Source organism: Mesoplodon densirostris, chromosome 2 (genome assembly GCF_025265405.1).
Source record: "Mesoplodon densirostris isolate mMesDen1 chromosome 2, mMesDen1 primary haplotype, whole genome shotgun sequence".
NCBI lineage: Eukaryota > Metazoa > Chordata > Mammalia > Artiodactyla > Ziphiidae > Mesoplodon > Mesoplodon densirostris.
This window is the reverse complement of record NC_082662.1, coordinates 63,024,466-63,050,821: the sequence shown is the minus strand read 5'-3', so window position 1 is coordinate 63,050,821 and position 26,356 is coordinate 63,024,466. Positions and strand designations below refer to the sequence as shown.

Below are 26,356 nucleotides of genomic sequence, written 5' to 3'. Positions count from 1 at the left end.
AGAAAAGAGCTAACACCTATCCTTCTGAAACTCTTCCAAAATATAGCAGAGGGAGGAACACTCCCAAACTCATTCTACGAGGCCACCATCACCTTGATACCAAAACCAGACAAGGATGTCACAAAGAAAGAAAACTACAGGCCAATATCACTGATGAACATAGATGCAAAAATCCTCAACAAAATACTAGCAAACAGAATCCAACAGCACATTAAAAGGATCATACACCATGATCAAGTGGGGTTTATTCCAGGAATGCAAGGATTTTTCAATATACACAAATCAATCAACGTGATACACCATATTAACAAATTGAAGGAGAAAAAACATATGATCATCTCAATAGATGCAGAGAAAGCTTTCGACAAAATTCAACACCCATTTATGATAAAAACCCTGCAGAAAGTAGGCATAGAGGGAACTTTCCTCAACATAATAAAGGCCATATATGACAAACCCACAGCCAGCATCGTCCTCAATGGTGAAAAACTGAAACCATTTCCACTAAGATCAGGAACAAGACAAGGTTGCCCACTCTCACTACTCTTATTCAACCTAGTTTTGGAAGTTTTAGCCACAGCAATCAGAGAAGAAAAGGAAATAAAAGGAATCCAAATTGGAAAAGAAGTACAGCTGTCACTGTTTGCAGATGACATGATACTATACATAGAGAATCCTAAAGATGCTACCAGAAAACTACTAGAGTTAATAAATGAATTTGGTAAAGTTGCAGGATACAAAATTAATGCACAGAAATCTCTGGCATTCCTATATACTAATGATGAAAAATCTGAGAGTGAAATCAAGGAAACACTCCCATTTACCATTGCAACAAAAAGAATAAAATATCTAGGAATAAACCTACCTAAGGAGATAAAAGACCTGTATGCAGAAAATTATAAGACACTAATGAAAGAAATTAAAGATGATACAAATAGATGGAGAGATGTACCATGTTCTTGGATTGGAAGAATCAACATTGTGAAAATGACTCTACTACCCAAAGCAATCTACAGATTCAATGCAATCCCTATCAAACTACCACTGGCATTTTTCACAGAACTAGAACAGAAAATTTCACAATTTGTATGGAAACACAAAAGACCCCGAATAGCCAAAGCAATCTTGAGAACGAAAAATGGAGCTGGAGGAATCAGGCTCCCTGACTTCAGACTATACTACAAAGCTACAGTAATCAAGGCAGTATGGTACTGGCACAAAAACAGAAAGATAGATCAATGGAACAGGATAGAAAGCCCAGAGTTAAACCCACGGACATATGGTCACCTTATCTTTGATAAAGGAGGCAGGAATGTACAGTGGAGAAAGGACAGTCTCTTCAATAAGTGGTGCTGGGAAAACTGGATAGGGACATGTAAAAGTATGAGATTAGATCACTCCCTAACACCATACACAAAAATAAGCTCAAAATGGATTAAAGACCTAAATGTAAGGCCAGACACTCTAAAACTCTTAGAGGAAAACATAGGCAGAACACTCTATGACATAAATCACAGCATGATCCTTTTTGACCCACCTCCTAGAGAAATGGAAATAAAGACAAAAATAAACACATGGGACCTAATGAAACTTAAAAGCTTTTGCACAGCAAAGGAAACCATAAACAAGACCAAAAGACAACCCTCAGAATGGGAGAAAATATTTGCCAATGAAGCAACTGACAAAGGATTAATCTCCAAAATTTATAAGCAGCTCATGCAGCTCAATAACAAAAAAACAAACAACCCAATCCAAAAATGGGCAGAAGACCTAAATAGACATTTCTCCACAGAAGATATACAGACTGCCAACAAACACATGAAAGGATGCTCAACATCTTTACTCATTAGAGAAATGCAAATCAAAACTACAATGAGATATCATCTCACACCAGTCAGAATGGCCATCATCAAAAAATCTAGAAACAATAAATGCTGGAGAGGGTGTGGAGAAAAGGGAACACTCTTGCACTGCTGGTGGGAATGTGAATTGGTACAGCCACTATGGAGAACAGTATGGAGGTTCCTTAAAAAACTACAAATAGAACTACCATATGACCCAGCAATCCCACTACTGGGCATATACCCTGAGAAAACCATAATTCAAAAAGAGACATGTACCAAAATGTTCATAGCAGCCCTATTTACAATAGCCCGGAGATGGAAACAACATAAGTGTCCATCATCGGATGAATGGATAAGGAAGATGTGGCACATATATACAATGGAATATTACTCAGCCATAAAAAGAAATGAAATTGAGTTATTTGTAGTGAGGTGGATGGACTTAGAGTCTGTCATACAGAGTGAAGTAAGTCAGAAAGAGAAAGACAAATACTGTATGCTAACACATATATATGGAATTTAAGAAAAAAAATGTCATGAAGAACATAGGGGTAAGACAGGAATAAAGACACAGACCTACTAGAGAAGGGACTTGAGGATATGGGGAGGGGGAAGGGTAAGCTGTGACAAAGTGAAAGAGCGGCATGGACATATATACACTACCAAACGTAAGGTAGATAGCTAGTGGGAAGCAGCCACATAGCACAGGGAGATCAGCTCGGTGCTTTGTGACCACCTGGAGGGGTGGGATAGGGAGGGTGGGAGGGAGACGCAAAAGGGAGGGGATATGGAAACATATGTATATGTATAACTGATTAAATTTGTTATAAAGCAAAAAAAAAAAAAAAAGAAGTTATATCAGGTTAGAATCACAGTATTAGCCTGTGTTGTATACTTACTGTGGCACAGGAGGGGATGCTTTTGCATATCATGGCTGTACTGTCTATGAATCTCAGATGCCAGTACTTTACCACTAAACATCACATTCCTTTTAATAAACCAAAATGAATTTTCTATTAAGTTAAATGTTTTGACCCATTGTAAGAGTGTCAGACTCTTTACCTATTAGTTGTTAAATTAGTAACACATTGACTACCTAAGAATTCAACTTAAAATGACCACGTGATGGTTCTAGGATGGATTGTGATGCTAAAATTTTACCAATAAATTATATAGTAGGTTATTTTTTATACCTAAGCTTTCAAGTACTCTAATATTAATGCTTCTTTTCGAAGTGTGAAAATAACACATTTGTTGTGGAGAATTTGGAAAACAAAGAAAAATATAGATAAGAAAATAGAAATCACCCTAATTTCCTAGTCAGAGGTAACCGCTTCTAGTATTTTTCTATATATACACACAGAATTGTTATTTTAATTGGATTATATTATGTAATAAACATTTGTTTTCACTTTTAACATCCTGAACTTTCCTTCATTATTAAATATTCTTCAAAAACATGATTTTAAATGTTAACATTGGAAAACATACTATATATTATGCACATTGAGAGATGTTCCATAATTTGAACATTGTCCTGTTGTTGGCCATTTAAGTTTTTAATTTTCTTTTATATTGAGGAGAATGTCCCTGCACACAAAACTTAGCCCATATGTCTGATTCCTTCCTTAACCATTTAGCTGCTCTTAATTGTCACTAATACTGTGGTTCTCTCCGAGTGTAAGATAGTAGGATAGAGCATTTTGGGTTTAAATGAAACTATATTTTGGAAGGAAAAAAAAACTATCCTAATTCTAAACATTTTAAACATTAATGTTCCTTAAACCTTGACAAAGACATGTTGTCTAGACTCTCTCTTGACACCTGAGATACAAAAGTTTGAAATATAATAAAGATACCTCTTCTGAAATGAGTATTACAAAGCTAATCTATCATCCATAATCCAAGAAATGAATGTTTTTATGGAGTAGATTTTGCCTTCCCCCTTTCAGCCAGAATTTGAATACTTGTTACTGACATTTTTTTACTATTCTAATAGAAAAATAAATATTTTTCTAGACATATGTATTGAGCTATACTGAGCCACACAGATTTTACAATTCATACTAATTGAGAGAAGAAAGTAATTCCTAGGTACCAAATAATGTGGTGGCAGGCTGCAGCCTTCTTTACAATTTTGAGTTCCTTTGTGTAGTGACTGGATAATAATTCTGCATTACCAAATATTTTTAAAGCGCAAATTTGAAGGTTTTTTTGAAATAACTTTACTAGGTAGAAATTTAAGGAAAGCAGACTTATAGATCATACATTCATTTCCTTGCACTATTCCCTTAAGTGTCCCCTATTCTTTCTTTGAACTTCAAAGCATTCTGTTCTAGAAACCTATACAGTAGTGCAGTAGCCTGGGACTTGGGGAGAGGTATGCTGTGTAGATTGAAGGTGTTAATTATCCTTACCTCATTTTAATTTTCGCAACTGCACTACTAGATGGAGAAGATGCTTAGTAAGCATGTATTAATCATGTTTTAGAGAAGAAGAGAAATCAAGATTCAAAGTTAGGTAACTTGTCCCCAAACTAGAAGCAGAGCTGAGTCAGATTTATGGCAGGTCTTTAACTCTTTTTTTTTTTTTTTTTCATGGTCTTTCTTTTTTTTTTTTTTTTTTTTTTTAATTTGTATTTTTTTTATTTTACAAATTTAATCAGTTATACATATACATATGTTCCCATATCCCCTCCCTTTTGCGTCTCCCTCCCACCCTCCCTATCCCACCCCTCCAGGCGGTCACAAAGAACCGAGCTGATCTCCCTGTGCTATGCGGCTGCTTCCCACTAGCTATCTACCTTACATTTGGTAGTGTATATATGTCCATGCCGCTCTTTCACTTTGTCACAGCTTACCCTTCCCCCTCCCCATATCCTCAAGTCCATGCTCTAGTAGGTCTGTGTCTTTATTCCTGTCTTACCCCTATGTTCTTGATGACATTTTTTTCTTAAATTCCATATATATGTGTCAGCATACAGTATTTGTCTTTCTCTTTCTGACTTACTTCACTCTGTATGACAGACTCTAGGTCCATCCACCTCATTACAAATAGCTCAATTTCATTTCTTTTTATGGCTGAGTAATATTCCATTGTATATATGTGCCACATCTTCTTTATCCATTCATCCGATGATGGACACTTATGTTGTTTCCATCTCCGGGCTATTGTAAATAGGGCTGCTATGAACATTTTGGTACATGTCTCTTTTTGAATTATGGTTTTCTCAGGGTATATGCCCAGTAGTGGGATTGCTGGGTCATATGGTAGTTCTATTTGTAGTTTTTTAAGGAACCTCCATACTGTTCTCCATAGTGGCTGTACCAATTCACATTCCCACCAGCAGTGCAAGAGTGTTCCCTTTTTTCCACACCCTCTCCAGCATTTATTGTTTCTAGATTTTTTGATGATGGCCATTCTGACTGGTGTGAGATGATATCTCATTGTAGTTTTGATTTGCATTTCTCTAATGAGTAAAGATGTTGAGCATCCTTTCATGTGTTTGTTGGCTGTCTGTATATCTTCTGTGGAAAAATGTCTATTTAGGTCTTCTAGATTTATGGCAGGTCTTTAACTCTTGATCAGTGTGTTTCCCTAAGCCTGAACTTCTAAAATATCTCCTCCTAAAGTTTCATGAATTCTTGTCCCTTGTCTTCTTACACTGTCCATTTTCTAACTTTGTAGTTTTCCTCTCTCTTCCATTTCCCAAAAAACACATTTGGGGTTTTCCTGCAGAAGAGTTTTGTCTTTTGTTCCACATCTTTTACTTTTCAGTTTATTTTCTTTTTCAAATTAAATCCTTATTCATTTTCCAGTTTTGCCCCAGAATTCATCAGAAAAAATTTAGCCATAGAAGTATATGTAAGAGACCATCCAGTCCAACCCCATGGTTTACTAGTAAATTTAATAATGTACAGAGAGTAAATGACTTGCCTAAAGTCATAATTGGTGACAGAGCCAGGGTAGGATTTGCTTCTTCTGATTCTTAGTCCATTGTTTTTTTGAAACATTTGATAAAATTGCATAATAGTAAAGATGAAGTAATGCAACTTCTAGTAACTTTTCTTAATGTGTATGAACTGTTTATTTCCAACTTTTCCAGATTAGATAAAGAGGAGAAGCTTCTGAAACAGTCTATAATGCTGAGATGATTTGGCAATCTGAGAACAGAGTTGTAACCAGATTGAAAAGACTACAATTATTTCTTAAATCTACAGTGAAACTTCTTCTTATGAAAGTCCTTCAAATTATGTGATTAAGTGGTTCAAAGCTCCCAGACTGGTTTCAATGTATTATAATGTAGCACATTTATCAAACTATACAGGGAGTTTCCAGTGGAGCAGGTTATTCTCCCATAGCCTGACAACCGGAGATTATGGAAAACAAAACATCATAAATAAAAATTGGCTGTGAGGAAAGTTCTCTTACATATTATATTAGGAATAATCTGGAAATGCATAAAAACCATGTAATGGAGCCTAAGAGAAAATAAAAATTTTACTCCCTCCCCACAAATTAATTTTTCTGGGTTTTCTCATTATCATTTTCAATAGATATATGTGGCCTATAACCCAAGGCATTTTTGAACCAAGAAATAAAGTACTGAAGGTTTTTAAATGTGTACTTTTAAATCCTACTGCAGTAAAATAAAATCCAAATGCAGAATATTAAAAACAATCTTCCGGGGATTCCGGTTCAGTGTTTAGGACTCCATGCTTTCACTTCCAGGGCCCGGGTTCAGTCCCTGGTCGGGGAACTAAGATCCCACAAGCTGTGCAGTGTGACCAAAAAAAAAAAAAAAAAGTCTCCCTGGTTAGTGTTTTGTACATTTAAAAGATCATTATCACTGGGGAAGGGACAAATCGGACAAATCTTCCTTTAGGATGGAGAAAGGTAGTTGCCCTTGACACTAGGCAGGGATGGAGAATTTAGGGGTTACTGATGTAGTTGTGTTCCTTGCTATCACGGTACAAAAAGAACTCTCTCTTCCTGCTGATAACCGGAGGAGAGGCAAGAGGCCTGGGAGAGTCACATGGAGCCTGGAGAAGGTGCTGACAGAAGAGGGGAAGCTCTGTTTAACCACAGCTGGTCTCACGGCTCCCTTGATCAGATTGTTATATGAGGCTGTTTAGAAGGAGCAATTGTGCAGCGTGTTTGCTGAAAAAATAGCTTCAGTGGTGGCCAAGAATCCTGGTTTTTGTTTGTCCCTTCTCCCTTGTAGAACGGGACTAATAGGAATAATCTACCAGAAGTCTATATATTGATGCCAAAGTTTTGCTCCCAAAGTCTGATCGTCTAAAATATATTTGAAAAAATTCTCATCACTGTTCAGCTCCTTAAATAGAAGGACGTCTAATATAGGACACCTAATATCAAGGTGTCCACAGGGCTCTATTCCCTGCTGGAAGCTCTACAGGAGAAGCGGAGACTCCTTTCCTTGCTTTTTTCATGGATGTTAACTTGCATTTATGTTTAAAATTAAACAAGGAATTAAGATTTCTACTTCCATCCCTGCTGCCGTTTGGAAATGGCAATATCATGCTCACTGCCTCTAATTCCAATTATCTTCATACTACACATCTCATGAGTTCTGGGAAAGCTCGAATGTCTCTTCCCATGTGCCAGCTATTGCTTACAGAGCTTGGTTTCATAATTTCATAATCACTGCATTGTCAATAGGAAATTACAGTGAACTAGACAATGTAAGGCATATGAAACCTGTATTAGCCTAATAAAAATAATTTTAAATTGTTGGCCTCACATAAAAATTAATTTTTAAATAATCAAGGACTGTGTAAAATAACTAAAATCCCATTTTAAAAAGTAATTTTGTGAATTTTCCTGATTATAAAAAGTTGGAGAAATCCAATACTTTATTTTGTAAAAGAAAATGAAAATGTAACTTAAGTGAGTTTTTAAATCATTCTAGATGAGGCTCAGAGCACTTCCCGAAAGATGGTAAGTGGTCAAATATATTTAATTATTGGATGAGGTAAGGGACTGAAAAAGTTAGCACCAATATCTTATAAAAAGAAGATGAAAGAATTAATAAGCATGTGTTTTTCTTAAAGGCAACTAAACTGAAAATATAGTTTTATACCTTTTGGTCAAAGACTGAGCTCTAACTGATGTAACTTGAATAACAGGAATACATTTTTACATGTTGCAAATATAGAAATTGAGATAATTTAGATAAGAGTTAGGATGAAGTTTACTTTTACATTATTTATGTTAAAAAAAAGTTTCCTTAGAAAGTGCACAAAGTAAGGAAAATTGCTAGGATGTTTTATCTGTGAGAGAGAATAAGTCGTTTTCAAGCTCATACCTCCCCATCCCCTTTCAGCATTTGTTGAGAACTCACTCTGTGGGTGTATTAGTTTTCTACTGTAGCTCTTTAACAAATTACAAACTTGGTGGCTTAAAACAATACAAATTTATCTTACAGTTCTGTAGGTTGGAAGGCTGACATGGGTCTCACTGGGCTAATATCAAGGTATGCACAGGGCTGCATTACTTTCTGGAAGCTCTGAAGAAGAATCAGACTTGTTTCCTTGCTTTTCTTTTTCTTTTTCTTTCAATTTCTAGAGGTCGTCTATAATTCCTTAACTCGTGGCTCCCTTCCTTCATCTTCAAAACCAGCAACACTGCATCTCTCTGACCGTTCTTCTGTGGACCCATCTCCCTCTGACCACACCTGGAAAGGTTCTCAAATTTTAAGATCCCGTGTGATTACATTGAGCCTACCCAGATAATTCAGGATAATCGCCCCATCTCGAGGCCCTTAACATTCATCACATGTAGGAGGTAGTGTTCAGTTCACAGGGCTCTGAGCCAGCATCAGAAGATACTACTGTAGATATATTTATTTTAAATAATTTTGGTGTGTTTAGTGTATTCATATTTATTAATGAAGGGAATAATCAACTCCCTTTAAACAAAAGACTTTCCTAAATTGCTTGAAATGTTTTTATGTACATAAAATTTTTTAAATAATTTAATAATTGTTTAATAATAATAATTCCATTGCCTTCTGCAAGTCTACATATTTTACATAATTTAATTGTAATAACAATATAATTTAATATACATGATAGTATCTTACATTCTGTTCTTTTCACTTACTTCATATATATATTATTAGGCAAACAGGCTGTATTTGATTAAACTTTACTCCTGATACTAGAGATTTATTTGTTTGCAGTTTCTTACTAGATTAGATAATTCTTCACTTAGAATTCACTTATTTGTCCAGCTTTTTCCTTTTATTGAATAAATCCCTTGGAAAAAATTTCTTTGAAAGAAATTACAGAGTCAGAATGTATGCCTACCCATTTTTCTCTTCTTATTTGTTTATAGAGCCATAATTTTGTTCAGGTATTAGGTGGTAAATTGGTCAAGGACCAGGGTGTAAGCCCCAGAGAATGTATTTGTCTTATAAGCCAAATCTGGAAATTTCCATCGCCTTTGCCAGTGATTGGTTTAAGAATTACCTGTGACTCAATTCTGTCCAGTAAGACCGAGCTGACGTTTTTATAGCTGGTGAGGATTTGATCAGAGGCGAGATTTAGAATGCCGAGAATCTGTGTAGTGCTGACATCTATTTGCACCATCTGGGTGTCTGTTATCACTATAATTCAGATGAGAGGATGAGACTGGAACAAGAGCAAATGGCAGTGCAGAGGACAAGGCAAAAGAAGGATTCGAAGGTGACTCTGACGTGTTGAGCCAGGGTGACTGTGTAAGAAAGAAAGTGCCATTGTTGGGATAGTAGGTATGTGGGTGTTTGGGATGCCCAGGGATGTTGGGACCCCTTCAATCTGGGGTGTGTGACCTGAGGACAGAACATTCAAATAAATGTGAGCCTTAAGAGAGAGACATTTGGGGTTCAATAGAAATGTACCGTGAGCAACAAATACAAGCCACATATATAATTTTAAATTTTCTAGTAATGTCATTTTTTAAAAAGTAACAAGAAACAAGTGAGACTAATTTTAATAGTGTACTTTACTTAACACACTATATCAAAGATAGTTTCATTTCATTAGTCATTACATATCCCAGAATCTCAAATTTCTCCAGCCATGTTTCAAGTGCTTAATAGTCATGTACGTCTAGAAAGACCAGTTTAGGAGCTGGTAATAAAGTCAGCACCTTTCTTTGTTTGCAGGTGTGAACCCATGTTTTGGTTTTTCCTGCTTTTTTTTTGCTGTTATGAACAATGCTGTAATGAACAGTCATACACACAACTTCTGGTGCAGCAGTTGGGGCAGTGTACCCTTGGGAGTGGGCCTTGTGCACAGCAGCAGCGGAGACGGGCCTCCTTGTCTTCCCAGGTGGCTGCTGCAGCTCACGCTCCTGTTAGTAAAATGCAAAAGCACTCACATGGCTCCACATCCTCACTGACATTTGCAAAAGTCACGTTTCATTTTTGTCGAGTTAGTGGGTGTAAAATGGTTTCTTACTCTGTCATAATATCCATTTCTCTGATGATTAATGAGCTTGAATACCTTTCCAGATCCATTTGAACGTCATCTTTTTCTCTTCTGCAGAAATCACAAATATTTATTCATTCAAATATAAGTATATATACATTATGTATGTTATAGATGTCATATTATATTTGTATATGGGTCGTATATTCATTTACAAATGGTTATTGAACACCCTCTGCTAAATACTGGTCTAGGTACTGGGAATGAACTAGTGAGGACAAAATGATATAGTCCCAAATTCTGCCTTCATGGAGTTTACATTCTAGTGTGTGTGCAGTGACCAGGGAGAGACCAAAAAAAGGTAAAATGTTGTCTGACGTATGTCAGTGAACCTGGGTTTAAGTCTGGCTCAGCCATTTTACGGCATTAAACCTTGGTTTCTGCAAATGTAAAAAGGAGATGTCAATAATATTTATCTTCTATTGTTTATTAAATGCATATAAAGAACTTGACACAGTGTCAGGCAAATTGTAAGGATTAGGCAAATGCTAATGACAATAAGAAGAAGAAGAAGAAGAAGAGGAAGAAGAAGAAGAAAAAGAAAATATAACTACTATTTTCCCCTTTCTTGCTTCTATTTTTTCTTCTAGGTTTTTTTTTTTTCTTTTTTTCCAGTTACAACTACTGAAGTTTCAGATTACATATGTTTTGTTTTTTTTGAAGCATTGGCTCTCATGTAGGTGTCAACCTCCTGGTATTTTCTGCAGCAAGACAGATGACTTTGGCTAATTTTGAGATGTGTTGTTTTCTAACTTCTTAATCCCAAGAACCAAGAGCCTGAGTACATGTACTTTTAAAAAATCTGCATCACGTTGGATAGGCAAAAATGTGGGAAAATCCAGAGGAATATCTTATATAATTCAGGGCTGTGTTCTGTGAGTATAAATCTTGCTTGAATTAGTCATTTCAATCCAATAACCAAGTTATTGTTAATTTATGTGCAAAATACCATGTAGGGGAGTTGCATATGACTTTATTAATCTTTGGAATAATAATTTGTCCCTTTTTCTTAGATAATGATGTTGAAAATGATCTTCAGTCGTACATCAGTTGAGCACTGCAAGATGTACACAGAAAAGCAGAAAGAGTGCAGCCTCTTCTTAATAGCTGTTCGCCTGGCTTCACTGAACCAGATCTTGGATCCCTGGGTTTATCTGCTGCTAAGAAAGATCCTTCTTCAAAAGTTTTGCCAGGTAGCAAATGCTGTCTCCAGCTGCTGTAATAATGGAAAGAAAGTACAGACTATCTCACTATCCAATGAAATAACACAGACAGAGGCATGAAAGAACTCTTAATCAACTTGCATGTTCACAGCTTTTGACAACAAATAACCCTAAACCTTACAGTGAATTTAGGCATATCTGGCATGCCACTGTTTATGCATTGAAGTAGAATTTTTGATATCAGGCTAAATGGTCTCAGAAGCATAGATAATCTCCTATGTGCCAGAAGTATTCAAACACAAAAAAAGGAAAATAGATTAATAATAGTCTAGTGTTTGGGTGACTCTGTCATTTGTAGCTGAATATGTGATTATTTATTAGGTGAAGACTTTTTTTTCTATATAAATGATCTTGGTCTGTGATGGGGGCGGGATGGGAATAGTTAATATTCTAGTATTCTGAATACATGGGGAATTTAACGCACAGATCGTTGAAGACAAGGTTTGTTTTTGCTCAAAGACCTTGGCCTTCTGCTTTCTCTTTTACTCTCTCTCTTTCTCTTTCTCTCTGTGTCACTCTTATTCCTCTTATACTTTTTTAAAAAGTTGAGTTAGGATAAAAAAAAATCTGTAATGTATCCACAGTGTTCCTTAGTACTGATGTTATTTAAATATTGCTCAATATGTAAATTAGCTGCTAACCTTACAAAGTTTAAGTTTTGGTTGGGTTGGTAATTAGGTTTATTCATTATCTGAATCAGAGTCAATTCCATTTATTTCAAAAATGGTAGAGTTTGTGACCATCCAAATTGCTAAATGTTCTTCCTTTTGATTACATTTTTAATTCCTACAAGCCTGCAGAAGATTCGTAAAACTGTGCTTGGGAGTCAGTGAAGTGATTTTTCAAAATGCTATTTAAGGACTGATTTGAGCACTAAATATAGGTACTCTGGCTAATTATCTTCCCTGATTTTCCACCAAAAGTATTCTCTTCAGTATTTTGGGTATTTAAATACTAACTCTGATTCTAAGACCAATAAATATTTTGAAACTTCTATAAAGACTTTCCATAGTTTGACCTATTTATAGGATTAGTAAATTAATAATATTGATCCCTCACAGCACTTTCTCTGCCCTCTTCTCAAAGTAGCTCTATCTAAATATTTATTCTTAAAATGTTTCTCTCAGGGTCTACATGTGTACAAACCTTGATAGCTAAGCTTGATATCTTTTTGGCACAAGTAGGTCACTACATTAAGTTTTGAGAATTACACTTAAAAAGAAGATTTCCCCAACAAACACAACAATCTTTCAAATCAGACCTACATAAAATGGTCTTCATACTCTTTAGAGCATTCATTTTGCAAACTTACTAACATTTTCTCATGAAGATTTTAATTTGATTTTTCCTTTACTGCTTTCCTAGTTTTAAGAAACTTGAGATTTATTTATACTCCTTTATAGTAACTACATTTGTGTTTGTGTTCAGTAAGCATTTGGGGAAGAATTAATTTTAAGAGGTACAAAATATCTATTAGATTAATATGTACACCACTCTAAGTCAATCAGGAGGAATCAATTTAAATGACCATGTCAAATTGAGTGAGAAGGCAAGATCTGCTGGGAGCAGAAATAGAGACACAGATGTAGAGAACAAACGTATGGACACCAAGGGGGGAAAGTGGCGGGGATGGGGGGTGGTGGTGGGATGAATTGGGAGATTGGGATTGACATATATATACTAATATGTATAAAATAGATAACTAATAAGAACCTGCTGTATAAAAAATAAATTAATAAATATAATTCAAAAATTCAAATAAAAGAAAAAATTTGCTAGGAGGACTTTTGTAACTCATGATCATTCCACTAGTCTAGGTTTTGGAAAAAATGATGATAAATAACCTATACTAAAACCCCATTATAAAATCTCTCTATGCCATAGAATTGGATTATCCTACAGGTCACCTCATGGAGGATGAAACAAAACTACATACTGTTTTTTTCAGGAAAAAAAAGTGTACTTAAATGATCTTATAGTGAATAGGTTTTACCTCTTGAGTGGTCCTCAGACCCTAGGTTTAGATATACACATAGTGTAGACCCAAGTGGTATGAGCTTGATTGGGTTATTTCTTCCAACACCTACTACAGCACTTGGAATATAGAAAGTGTTCAATGACTGTTTGTTCAGTGAATGAATGAATCATTATCTGCAAAAACCAAGTGCACATTGGTGGGGCCCCACAATATGGTTGAAGCGCTTCATGCCATTACAGACCATCAAGCTGATAAAGTGAATGATCTCTGCTTGTTTAATTACAGAAACACAAATTTATCTTCAGATGTGCAGTGTCATATTGCTGCATAACAAAATGCGTTATTTGTATTAATAATTTAATAGACTGCTACTCCCAAGTGGTAATTGAGATTATTGTCAAAGAAATATCACTTTTCATCAAACCACAGAAATGCATAAAGACAAAACAGCCTAAAACTCATGCTTAACTACAAAACAAATTCCTGCCCAGGGATACACGGTAGTTGTGGATGATGGCATTTTTTGAACAAGCTTGAAAAGGAATCTAAAAAAAAAAAAAAAAAAAAAAAAAAATGGTTCTGAAGAACCTAGGGTCAGGACAGGAATAAAGATGCAGATGTAGAGAATGGACTTGAGGACACAGGGAGGGGGAAGGGTAAACTGGAACGAAGTGAGAGTGCGACATGGACATACATACACTACCAAATGTAAAATAGATAGCTAGTGGGAAGCAGCTGCATAGCACAGGAAGATCAGCTCAGTGCTTTGTGAACACCTAGAGGGGTGAGATAGGGAGGGTGGGAGGGAGACGCAAGAGGGAGGAGATATGGGGATATATGTATATGTATAGCTGATTCACTTTGTTATAAAGCAGAAACTGGCACACCATTGTAAAGCAATTGTACTCCAATAAAGATGTTAAAAAAAAGAAGAATTAATGAATAGGTAAATAGTTGAAACAAGTAATTCTGGAAGAAAGATCTGGACATAAGAGGCTATCTTTTTAGTAGAGACTTTAAAATATAATATTGTTGTCAAAAAAAAAAAACAGGAGATGGAAAAGGAAGAATTATGTAAGCAGCATGTGAGTTTTGTTATGTAGGCAGCCCTTTGTTAGTACATGGAAAACCTGATAAGAAATATAAGTCCTAAATGATATCAGCCTTTAGATGATAGCTGAAGTTAGATTTCAGAGATGTTGTTCAGAGGCCCTAGATGTGGTTAAGAAGTAAACATCTAAAGTCACTGCAGAGGAGTATGTCAGTTTCCACGTTTAAGTTCATTGGCCTTTAAATTCACTCGCATATACTTAGTTTATCCATGCATATATCTGAGCAGGAAAAAAATGCATGCATAAATTATGAGAATTACAAAACTTCTCAGTATTGGTTAAAAAAATAAATAGAGACCTAGGAAACTAAATAGAAAGTAGTGAGTGAATTCAATATAGAAATATATGTAATGTCAGCTGTCGTAGATTTTACGAAGCAGTTTTGATTTTCCAAACAGTGAATTTATACCGCTATGTTGTGTCACAGAAGAGAATGATGACACATCAACCAATTAGAACAGTTTACTTTTCAAATAAAATAAGTATGGTGGATATCTTTAAAATATTTTAAATTGAAGAAACAAAATGTGTTATCCCAAGATTTATCAAATTTACCTAATGCTATATATGAAGTTATTTTAAGTAAGCGTAAGCATTTAATCATGCCAGATTTAAATGATTGTCAATTTTTTTTTTTTTTTTTTTTTTTTTGCGATACTCGGGCTTCTCACTGTTGTGGCCTCTCCGCTTGCAGAGCACAGGCTCCGGACGTGCAGGCTCAGCGGCCATGGCTCACGGGCCCAGCCGCTCTGCGGCATGTGGTATCTTCCCGGACCGGGGCATGAACCCATGTCCCCTGCATTGGCAGGCAGACTCTCAACCACTGCGCCACCAGGGAAGCCCCCATATAGTCTCTATTTTATAATTCCTAAAGTGATGATTCTATTAAAGGCTTATAATTTATACAAGTTGAGTTGTAAACCATTACATTATGATACCACAAGCCAAGTACATTTTGATTCTCTAGAAATGCAGTTCAATCAGACATATACCATATTTATTCATATATAAGTCACACATTTTATCTATTGAGAATGAAAATTATTTTATTTTCAGAAGTTTTACATCAATCTGTTTCAAATCATAAACAACTCAAATATCCACTGGAATGCTTATTTCTTCATTAGGAACGAGACTGTTCCCCGAGTGCCCTTGCCTCCAGCCTGTTTTTTCCATTTTCTCACAGAGAAAAAGTAACAGAAATATTTACTATGGTGAAGCTGGGATTGTTTTTAAGAGAGAGAATGGTTTCACATTTCTAATATGCTAACGTCCTAATATATGAAACGTCTGAGTCTGCTTTTTAATATCTGCTTTGATGAAATAATTTTATTATGGGAGTAAAGATAAGAAGGAAAGAGATTACCATCAGATACAAATTAGCCTTTTCAGGCTTTTTGAGCATTTTAGAGATGATAGCACTTCTAAATTTTTTAAAGCAGATCTTAAATTCTTTTTTTAATTGTTTTAGAATTAGAATATTTTGGCTTTTTAATTAAAGTGAATCAGATATCTAGCCAAAAGCTAGCCAATCACCAGACTTTAATAGTTATTTAAAAATAGTTTATTTCTATGGTTTTCAGTTTTTGTAGAAATCAAAACTCTAATGTTCAGCAGGAGAAAATGTGTATGACTTACTGATGGACTTCAATGTTCTTTCAGCTTTTGAGAGGACACTCATATGGAGCCAGCATGGAGGGTGGGACAGAGAACAAAGAGAAAGAAGTGAAGGAAAACCTGTGTATTTCTAACTTGTCAAGATTCTTCATCCTTTTAGGCCATTTCACAGAAGCAAGGAGAAGAAGAGGCCACATTTATCTTTTCATAATTAAACATCAGTAGGACAAAGCGAGGAGTGGCCAGTGTTCTTTTCTGTAAGAGTGAACGTTAAATTCACTCAAGTCATCACTGACTGCTAAACTCTTTTTCTTCCCAATCTTCCTGCATACATATGAAATATCTTACCTTCTCCCTCTTCTTTAACCAAACAATTTTGTACAACTAGCATAAAGTTGAACATTTCTTTAAGGAAACAGATTAAAAATAGGCACTGATTATTTTGATCTGTTTACAACAAATGAATATATTATTTTCAAAATGTATCTAAGTAAGAATTGAAATCATTGGCACTTTAATCAATCATGAAAAGCTCAGTATAGAAAGTGTACATTTCTCCACCTCTCCTACTCAGCATCCCATCCCTACACACTTGGTTAAATGGGAAGGTATACTGTTGTCACCTTTATGTAGTTAGTTATCTTAAGTGTATTTAAACATATCTTCCAGTATGTTTTTAAGGGTAGTCTTCAATATGGTGGAGACAAAAAATAAAAGAGACTATGAAAAGTACATCAGAATTTTGATGGCATTCTAGTCATAGCTAGTCTGTGTACTTAACAAATGTACATTATTTATGTTGTGCTTGTCAATGGAAAATAAAGTCAAATGTTTTGAAATGTCCCTGTCTTTCTTTCCTGATGCCAACTCATGTCAGGAATGTTTTACTTATAATCACATTAAGCATTTTGCTAAAATCCTATTTGATGTGCTTTGTCAAAATAACAGCACAATGTAATGCAATAGCATCATCCTATCTGTAACATTTAAATCATTTTGTTTTATATTCCATAATAACATATAGTACAAATTATCACTGATGTGCTATAAACTTGAGAGGTGATTTTTTTTTTTTTTTCGGTACGCGGGCCTCTCACTGTTGTGGCCTCTCCCGTTGCAGAGCACAGGCTCCAGACGCGCAGGCTTAGCGGCCATGGCTCACGGGCCCAGCCGCTCCGCGGCATGTGGGATCTTCCCAGACCGGGGCACGAACCCGTGCCCCCTGCATTGGCAGGCGGACTCTCAACCACTGCGCTACCAGGGAAGCCCGAGAGGTGCTTTTCAATATGATACCTAGTCATGTTATAATCTCAGAATTTTTGTTTTTAATACAAAAGCACATTTATAAATTATTCTAAACTTAGTTCTACTTTCTTGTGGATTTGAATATAATCTACAGGCAGCTAACATAAGAATTTCCCTTGTTCATGGTCAGCTCCTTCAGCAGACTTGTACCTGTGTATTGATGTGAGCTGATTACTGATAGAGATGTGTTGGGCTACCCCACTACCCTATTCCTGTGCTTATTCAGCTCAACTCTACTTCTTCCTCCCTCAGTGATGGGAGAAATTCTGTAGAACATAGATTGCAAAGCCAAGCTCATTATAAGTAACACACCGAGCTCACCCTCCTTCCTCCTAAGAAAAGGCATTTAGGGAGAGCTCTGCCATAAACCCCTGACCAAACCTTTTTTTTTTTTTTTTTTTTTTGGCTGCACTGGGTCTTCATTGCTGCACACGGGCTCTTTGTTGTTGTGGTACATGGACTTCTCTAGTTGTGGCACACAGGCTGCAGCACACATGGCCTCAGTAGTCTGAATAGTTGCGGCACACTGGCTTAGTTGCCCCGTGGCATGTGGTATCTTAGTTACCCGACCAAGGATCAAACCTGCATCCCCTGCATTGGAAGGTGGATTCTTAACCACTGGACCACCAGGGAAGCCCCCGACCAGATCTTATGATCTCTACAGTCTTTGTCTTGTAGCATTTGAGGTAAACATCATGGCTATCTTCTGGTACACCAAGAATTTCTACTACAACGCTGATGAACCTACATGCCATGGAATGACATTGCCCAGTTTCATGTTCTCAGAGGACAAGGAGTCAGGCATCTTTAGATATCTAGGAGGTTGTTGTGCTCACCTAAAACAATCTCGAGTAAACCTATTTTGGAGGAAGGTACTCAGAATCCAAGCCAATCCTTCAGACTTGTTATTTTCTTCAACATATATTTGTTGTGTACGAATTATGGGCTAAGCATTCTGGTAGGCACTAAGACACAGGACTTTAAAAAACAAACAACAAACCCAGCTTTCAATGAATTTATAATCTAGTAGGGGAATAGCAAATCATTTGAACAGAGCTGCTATTGGGGTAAGCCTATGGTAATGAAAGCATATGGGGGAGGTGATGCTGAAATAAGAAATAGTTTCTTGTAGGAGTTGACATTTAATCTGCATTTTGGAGAAAGGAGTTGGTATTAACCAGGAAGGTGGAGGCACATTTTAGGATATTTTTTCACTCCACTCTGCCCAAAGCAGTACAATTTCCAGGGCATTCAAACTGACTAAATTCTAGTGGCCCTGTAAAAAATGTGGGTCTGAATCGTGCATACCTCTGTAATCTCACAGAGTGGGGAAAAGTGACTTGGCCTTAGGGCAGGATTTCTGAACCATGGAACTCTTGACACATTGGGGCAGATAATTTTTTGTTGTGGGGTGTTGTCCTGTACATTGTAAGCTGTTTAGCAGCTACCCTGGCCTCTACTCACTGGATGCCAGTAATACCGCCCTAGTTGTGACAATAAAAAATGTCCCCATACATTGCCAAATGCAGCATGGAGGACATATTGGCCCCTAGTTGGGACCCTCTGCCTTAGGGCAAGGGCCATGGCCACTAGGAGGAAGCTATGTGTGAGGGTTTTCAGGACAAGGCCATCTGTGGAATCTTGGTCCTGACAGGCACCATTATGGCATTTCTCAAGGAAGCAGGCATTAAAATGTCAGTTTGTGTCTGACTGCACAAAAATGTGGCACTACCACTACAGCAGTGCCCTGATCACCATGGGCCCTGATCCACTTCTGTAATCACATAAACCTATTCACAGACAAAGAGGTACCATTTCTTAGAAAGTATCATCTTTCTATTGATGCCTCCAATCCCTATTTTGTTCTTGATAAGAGGCCCTAGGGTTATATATCTCTCAAAGGGATATCTAAAGATGGTCCATTTCTCTCAGGACCTCGAAAACCTGTTATAATTCCTCTTAATTAAGTTCACATTTCCAGGCAAGGTGCGTTAGTAAGAGAGAACTGATTTACCAAATTCTGTCTTTTATGGAATTTTTGCATGTCTGATCTGTGTTACAGAGTTGTAAGAGCTTTATTTAATCTGAGACATAATTTTTATCAAAGAGCAGTCAAACCTGGGGCAAATGTCTCTTTACAGCCTGTGCTTTTCTGAGTTCGTGCCAGTCTGTAGTACCTCAGGTATAGAGCTATTACCATACATTTTGCTGACAGTTCAAGTCATGATCTCTATAACTGACATTTAAACTCTAGTTTGCATGAAATGGGAAGTTGAAAAACTTAAACCACAAATCTGACACAAAATTAAAATGAAAACAAAGGTACTCATTAGTTTACTGTAAATTTCTGAGGCAAAGTAGGGAAGGTCTATGGATAATCAGTGCTTATGCTTAATATTATTATGCAATTTTTAAAAAGAAGTCTTTGAGTGTAACATGCAAGGTTGTTTGAATTCAATTTTGAAAAGAACATTGGAAGAAAATAATTCTGAAACCATCACAACCCATTGAGGCCTTTTAAAATTAAATTTAACTAGAAGTACCCAGTGGAACACTGGTTCTTAAACAATGTGGGGTCAGAGACCCCTCTGATAATCTGGTGAAAGTTTTGGATCCCCTTCTCACAAAAAGCACAGAGAATTTTTTTACAGTGTCAGAGATTGTGCAGTCCTCCTAGAGTCTGTCTACAGATGTCTTGGAAATTTATACACACAGGTTAAGAATTCTCACTGTGAGAGAATCTTTGTGATTCAAGGAACCTCACAAGTGTCCATGTTTGGTTTGAAAACTAAAATCGAAAACCGCAGCTAAATCAACATACTTACTTCCCTGTGAATGCCAAAATTCCTTGACATCTCATGTCAAGGAATGACATGCCCATAATAGTCAATCAGCATAATACCCATAATAGTAAATCAACATAATGGGGGGTAGAATTATTAAAAGGAACTGCAATCATTTTTAAAAATTGTCATCATGTGGGGAAAAGAAACAACACAATCCCAAACAGAATAGGGGCAATATAGGTTACTTGCCAAAAACAGGTTGAAAAATGAAAGGATCATTTTTTGAAAAAGAATTACAAGTTATCCAATGACACATTAGCCTTACACAGAGTTTTAGTTTTGCCTTGTGTTGATCCAGCAAGAGAGATTTAAAACCAACTATTTAAAAAATCAATTAAAATAAATTACACCTCACCTGAAAAATGCAATCTCTAAAATGGTTAGAATCTAACTTCCAGTTACTTTCTGTTACATGACTTTATGTTATGTTATGTATATGGATAAATATATTTTTACACTTCTGCCTGTACTATAGTTTTGTGTTGCTATTTAGAATGAAAGCAGCAAGGAGGACCTATTGATTGAAACTTTCAGTAAGATACAAGGCATACACCTGCAGACCTTCTTACAAATGTAAAATTAATGATGCTTTAAGCCAATTCTTGAAGCTATTACTGGAATGCAGTATTGATGTTTATAGTTTGTACTTCTCTAGAGGGAAACATCTGGAGCAATTAATGACATTTATCTTTGCATTTTTCTTGCCTTATTGAGGAAAAAAGCGCCATCTTAGAGCACTGAAATATTTATATTTTGGAAACCTCACACTTTGATACCAGAGCATCCTACATTCTGGATGTGTGTATGTGAATTGGACGTGTACGTATGTGAATTGGACAGCTGTACATAGTATGCCTGAAATTGCAGGTTGATTTTCATAAGTCAGTGGTTTGGAGTCTTCTCCTTAGAAGATCCATGAAAAGCCATTTTTAGAGGAAGAGCAATTGCTCTTTGTTACTTATTTTCAACATTCCTTGACCATTAAAAACATTTTTTTTTTTGCCTGGCCTCTTTATTTTAAGAATTGCAGTGACAGAATTAATTTTTACTTGAAAAATTTTGGAGAGATAATATTCATTTACTGCCAAGCTCTGAAGGGGAACCACTGCCTTAAATGTTTTGCAGCCCTAGTTAGACATGCATGGCTCCTCTCCTTATGACAGATTTTCTCCCACCATAGCCATTTTGCATATTTCTGCTACTATCCCTTCAGCAGAATTGTCATTGAAACCTAAAATAATTCATTTATTAATTTTATTAATTAATATTTGAGCACTACTAGCAGATTGCATGTTTAAAGTATTTTAAAGCTTTTTTTTTTTTCAAGAAGATGTTGGGGGTAGGAGTTTATTAATTAATTAATTTATTTTTGCTGTGTTGGGTCTTCGTTTCTGTGTGAGGGCTTTCTCTAGTTGTGGCAAGTGGGGGCCACTCTTCATCACGGTGCGCTGGCCTCTCACTATTGTGGCCTCTCTTATTGGGGAGCACAGGCTCCAGACACACACGCTCAGCAGTTGTGGCTCACGGGCCTAGTTGCTCCGCAGCATGTGGGATCTTCCCAGACCAGGGCTCGAACCCGTGTCCCCTGCATTAGCAGGCAGATTCTCAACCACTGCGCCACCAGGGAAGCCCCCTTAAAGCATTTTTAAAGCAACATCATTTCTCTAAAATGTTCTCTAAATTTTAGTGGGTCATAATGAAAAAGAAAAACTCCCAGTGTTGGACAAGGAGTCAGAACACTTAAGTCTGTTTATCTAATTTGCTATTCAGTGGTTGTTTTCCCTTGACAATTTAGTAAACCTCTCTGAACTTGAATTTTCTTATCAGTACAGGATTATTAGGATTAAATAAGAATGAAGATAAGGACACTTTTGAAAGCACTATACAAGTAGGTAATGGTTAATATTATTTTATTATCTGGATTTCATCAATGGAACATTAAATTTAATTATGATTTTTCTCATCTCAAACCACTATAGTACAGTCTGGCTAACTTAGTATTGGGCATTCACCAGAACACACAAGTGATATTAGAAGTCTAGTTCTGGTCCCACATAGGGAAAGATACATAGCTTCTTTTAAGTTTATTTATCTCATCTGTACAATCAGAGGTTGGTTAATCTATGTGTTATCTTGTAGCTGGAAAACCATGATTTTCCTTTCTTTCTGGAATGTCATGCAGCTCATCTTGTCAGCTAAACACAGACAAGTTTTTCTCTTTTGAATTTTGATAAACAGCTCATAGGAAATCTCTAGGTGACATAGACAGAAGTGCCTATAAAAGGTTTCTGATCCTTTTCTCCCTAAAAAGAATTTTTAGTTTTCCAACCTCCTTCTCCTATGAGATTGTCCTCTTACCATACTGGAGGATCATTGAATTCAGGGGTCATGGCTTCTATTTCTTAAGTTTTTCTGCCTCCTTTCCTTTTCCTCCTCATCCAAACTACCAAATCCGATAATATTGATTGTTAGATGACAGATCTCATTTACTTATTTATTTTTGGCTCAGGAAATATTACAAAGATTAGATTGTGTAGATTTTCATACACTTGGGCTTATCAATGTGTGTGTGTGTGTGTGTATGTGTGTGTGTGTGTGTATGGGATGTCCATTATATCTCAAATGTGTATTTTTTTCTTCAATGTTTCATTTTTAATCACAATGTTATGTTCATCCCTTTAAAAAGTCAAGTAGCACTAAATGCTTATTATGGCAGCTGAATGGATAAAGAAGATGTGATACACACACACACACACACACACACACACACAATGGAATACTACTCAGCCATTAAAAAGAATGAAATTTTGCCATTTGCAGCAACATGGATAGACTTGGAAGGCATTATTCTGAGTGAAATAAGTTAGACAGAGAAAGACAAATACTGTCTGATATCACTTATATGTGGAATCTGAAAAATACAACAAACTAGTGAATAAAACAAAAGGGAAGCAGACTCACAGATATAGAGAACAAACTAGTGGTTACTAGTGGGGGGATGGGGCAATATAGGGTTGGGGATATATAAACGTGTTATGGGATTATATGAAATCATGTGTGTGAAACTTTTGAAAATTGTAAAGCACTATAGAATTTAAAGAATCTTTCATTCAGTTAAAAAAAAGCTTATTATGATACCCACACTCCTCATTCTAACCCTCCCCCCACCAGCCTGCTCTCCAGCTTTTTTTCAACATTTCTTCTGAAATATACCATCATATTTCTAAATAACATATTTATGTTTTTGCATCCTGCATAATCAACTTTGGACCTTGTAGGCTGATTTTCTATTTTGCTGGATTTAACTCTCTCCTCACGCATTGTCCCATTACGGTTCTAACACAATTTTATTAAACCAGAATTCAGTGTTTGAATTTTTATGATAATGTAAATATTCTTAACTGTAGAATCAGTAGAAGTGTCATCATGTTTCTTTTCTTGGACACATTTTTTTATTTTCTAGAGTTAAGAACTTATCAAGTTAAATTTGCTTAACTTTCTTTGTGTTAATGACCAAATCTTAACAGTTTTCTAAGTGCTCAAACCAATCAGATAATCTGTACCTCCTTTAGAGCCTAAGATTTTTTTTAAAGTTTCTCTTCTATTCAGCCTATTGCTTATTTTTTATTAGATACGCTGTTTCCTAGATTCCATGTCTTGATGTATTTCTTTAATAATTCACTCTTTTGATCACACCAGCTTTAAAATGAGATTTTTAATAGAAAAAAAAATAAATGTAAGAAACCAAGCTCCTAGAAAAGAAAATGATTTTAAATACACATGAACACTAACAATAATAGTGATAATAACAATAGTGGCAGATATCATTTTATGAGCACCTATATATTATATATGTTATCAGATTCTCATGTCAATGCCACAAGGTAGGTGTTATTACCACTACTTTCCAGATGAGAAGTCTGAGGCTCAGGGAAGGTAAATTGCGTGGCCAAGTCCACAGAGTTAGTGAGAAGTGTAGCTGGGATTCTCACCTGATTTCAGGTTAGAATGTAATTGTTGTGAATTCACTTAGTGAAGAACTACTACTATGATTATTTTCTGAAGCATCAAGTTTATCTGGGAGAAATCCTCTAAGGCCCCATGAAAGAAAGGCTTTGACTCTGTTCTGATGCCTGGGCATTTTTCCTCAGCCAGAAATAATCTTGGGCAGCAGTGGGAAGGTGGTTTTTCCAACAGTACTGATTAGATTCAGCAAACAAGATTTTCAGCAAAAATGTAGTCCTTATGTCCAATTTGGCATGTGCACACTACTGAGAATATTCAGACCTTCCCTGTTGGATGCAGAGCTGCTTCTGCAGTGGAGAGAATATCACCACTGGCAGCAGATGGCTGCACAAAAAGAGGGCACTTCCGCTTGCTGCCCATGCCTGTGAGTTTGGCTAAAAACTAAGAGCTTATCATGATCTGGGTTACTAAGTAAGCATCTCTTTCCGTCCTTTTGTGGGTTTTTTTTTGTTTTTCTTTTTCTGTTTTTCCTTTCATATTTTCTCTCCTGCTTGTAAGGTAACTTAGGATCAGGCTTAATGAGAAGGTGTTTTTGCTTCCTAATGACACAGTGACTCCTGGGAGAATTTGTAAAATTCAAGATGGGCCAGAGGGAGAGCCGGCCATTTGTCTGCAGTGAAACCATTCTGTTTATCACCTCCTCCTGTTTAATTTTGAAATTTGCTCTAGCTTCTTCCTGCAAAATACTATGCAATTTCATAGCAGAGCATATTTTATCTTTGAGAAAGAGAAAAGCTGTCCCCAGTTTTTGAGTCTTTCTTCCCTTGTTGCTAGCAAGCAAAATCTATTTGGTATATTTGACATTTTATCCCTTCACAAGTTTTCTCTTCAACTGGCTGCTCTGTTTTCTTCAGAACTGGTCAGGCTGATTAGAACAGTGCAGAACATTTTGCTCAAGGGAATAAAATCTCAGCATCTCCAAAACTTGAATTCTATGTTTTCAGATGAATGCAAATGGCAACCCACCTATAGCAGTTTAACTTGAAAAATCAAAAAAAAAAATCAGTGCATCTTGGAATTTATCTTTGGTCTAATTTTGCACTTTACTATTTCAATTGCAACAATAGTCAGCAATTCTCAGGCATCTCAAGGGTCGATTAGCATCTGTTCAGAACAGGTTTAACCCAATTACATGTAAACCTTTATTAATTTTTTTTTTTTTTTTTTTTTTTTTTTACTGACCCAGTAGTTAATTAAACCAAATCAAATGAGCCACTGCTTAAGGCAAATGTTTGAAGGGTAAATTCCTTCTGCCTGCCAACTTCTATGTAATTTGCATGAGAAACGGAGCCTGAAGATCTTCATAATGGTTTGTTGTTAATAATAATATAACTTTTAAAATAATGTAGTAATTTACAGACCTCATTTTAGGAAAGTAAGTTTTAATGAGAGAATGGGTTCAGAAAGAAAAAAAGTAAAAACCGTGGATGATTACATTGCTTGAAGTTTCTTAATGGGAAACACCATTCTCCGTTTCATTGGATGGAGAATGATACACTCATACTTAGGGGATCTTTCTCATTTGCATGAGGCCACCATTTGGAAGGGAGAGAGTGATATCCTTGGAGAAAAGCAAGAGGCAACTAGGAAGCCAACTAGATTAGTAGGAACTTCGTTTGGAAGAGAAGTGTCATGGTCAGATTACCTTCAGGGGTATAAAAGTATGTGTTTCAGAGTCAGACCTGGATCAAAGTTTGGGTTAATAGCTATGGAACTTGAAAGTAATTCTTTAAACTCTCTAAGATTTTGAATCCTTATATGAAGAATTGGGATTTTTGCACTTACTTTATAGGGTAGCTGTGAAGATTAAATGTGTAAATATTCCAGAAGAGTGGTGGGTATGATAAATATGCAGGGGTCGTTGTTATTGATGCTGTATTAATAGTAGTAATAGTAACCACAATAGCAAT

General features: G+C 36.2%; 1 protein-coding gene across 3 annotated transcripts in view; it reads left to right on the top strand.

The window, feature by feature from the left end:
* PTGER3 (prostaglandin E receptor 3) overlaps nucleotides 1-26,356 on the top strand; it is an 82,128-nt gene that overhangs the window by 31,636 nt on the left and 24,136 nt on the right. The window contains exons 2-3 of one of the 3 annotated variants that reach the window (XM_060084502.1): nucleotides 11,353-11,532; nucleotides 16,315-16,494. In XM_060084502.1, the coding sequence (XP_059940485.1) occupies nucleotides 11,353-11,532; nucleotides 16,315-16,494 (360 nt within the window). Of the gene's footprint in view, nucleotides 1-11,352; nucleotides 11,533-16,314; nucleotides 16,495-26,356 lie in introns of those variants that run through there. The other 2 variants (XM_060084524.1, XM_060084512.1) reach the window with 2 other exon arrangements.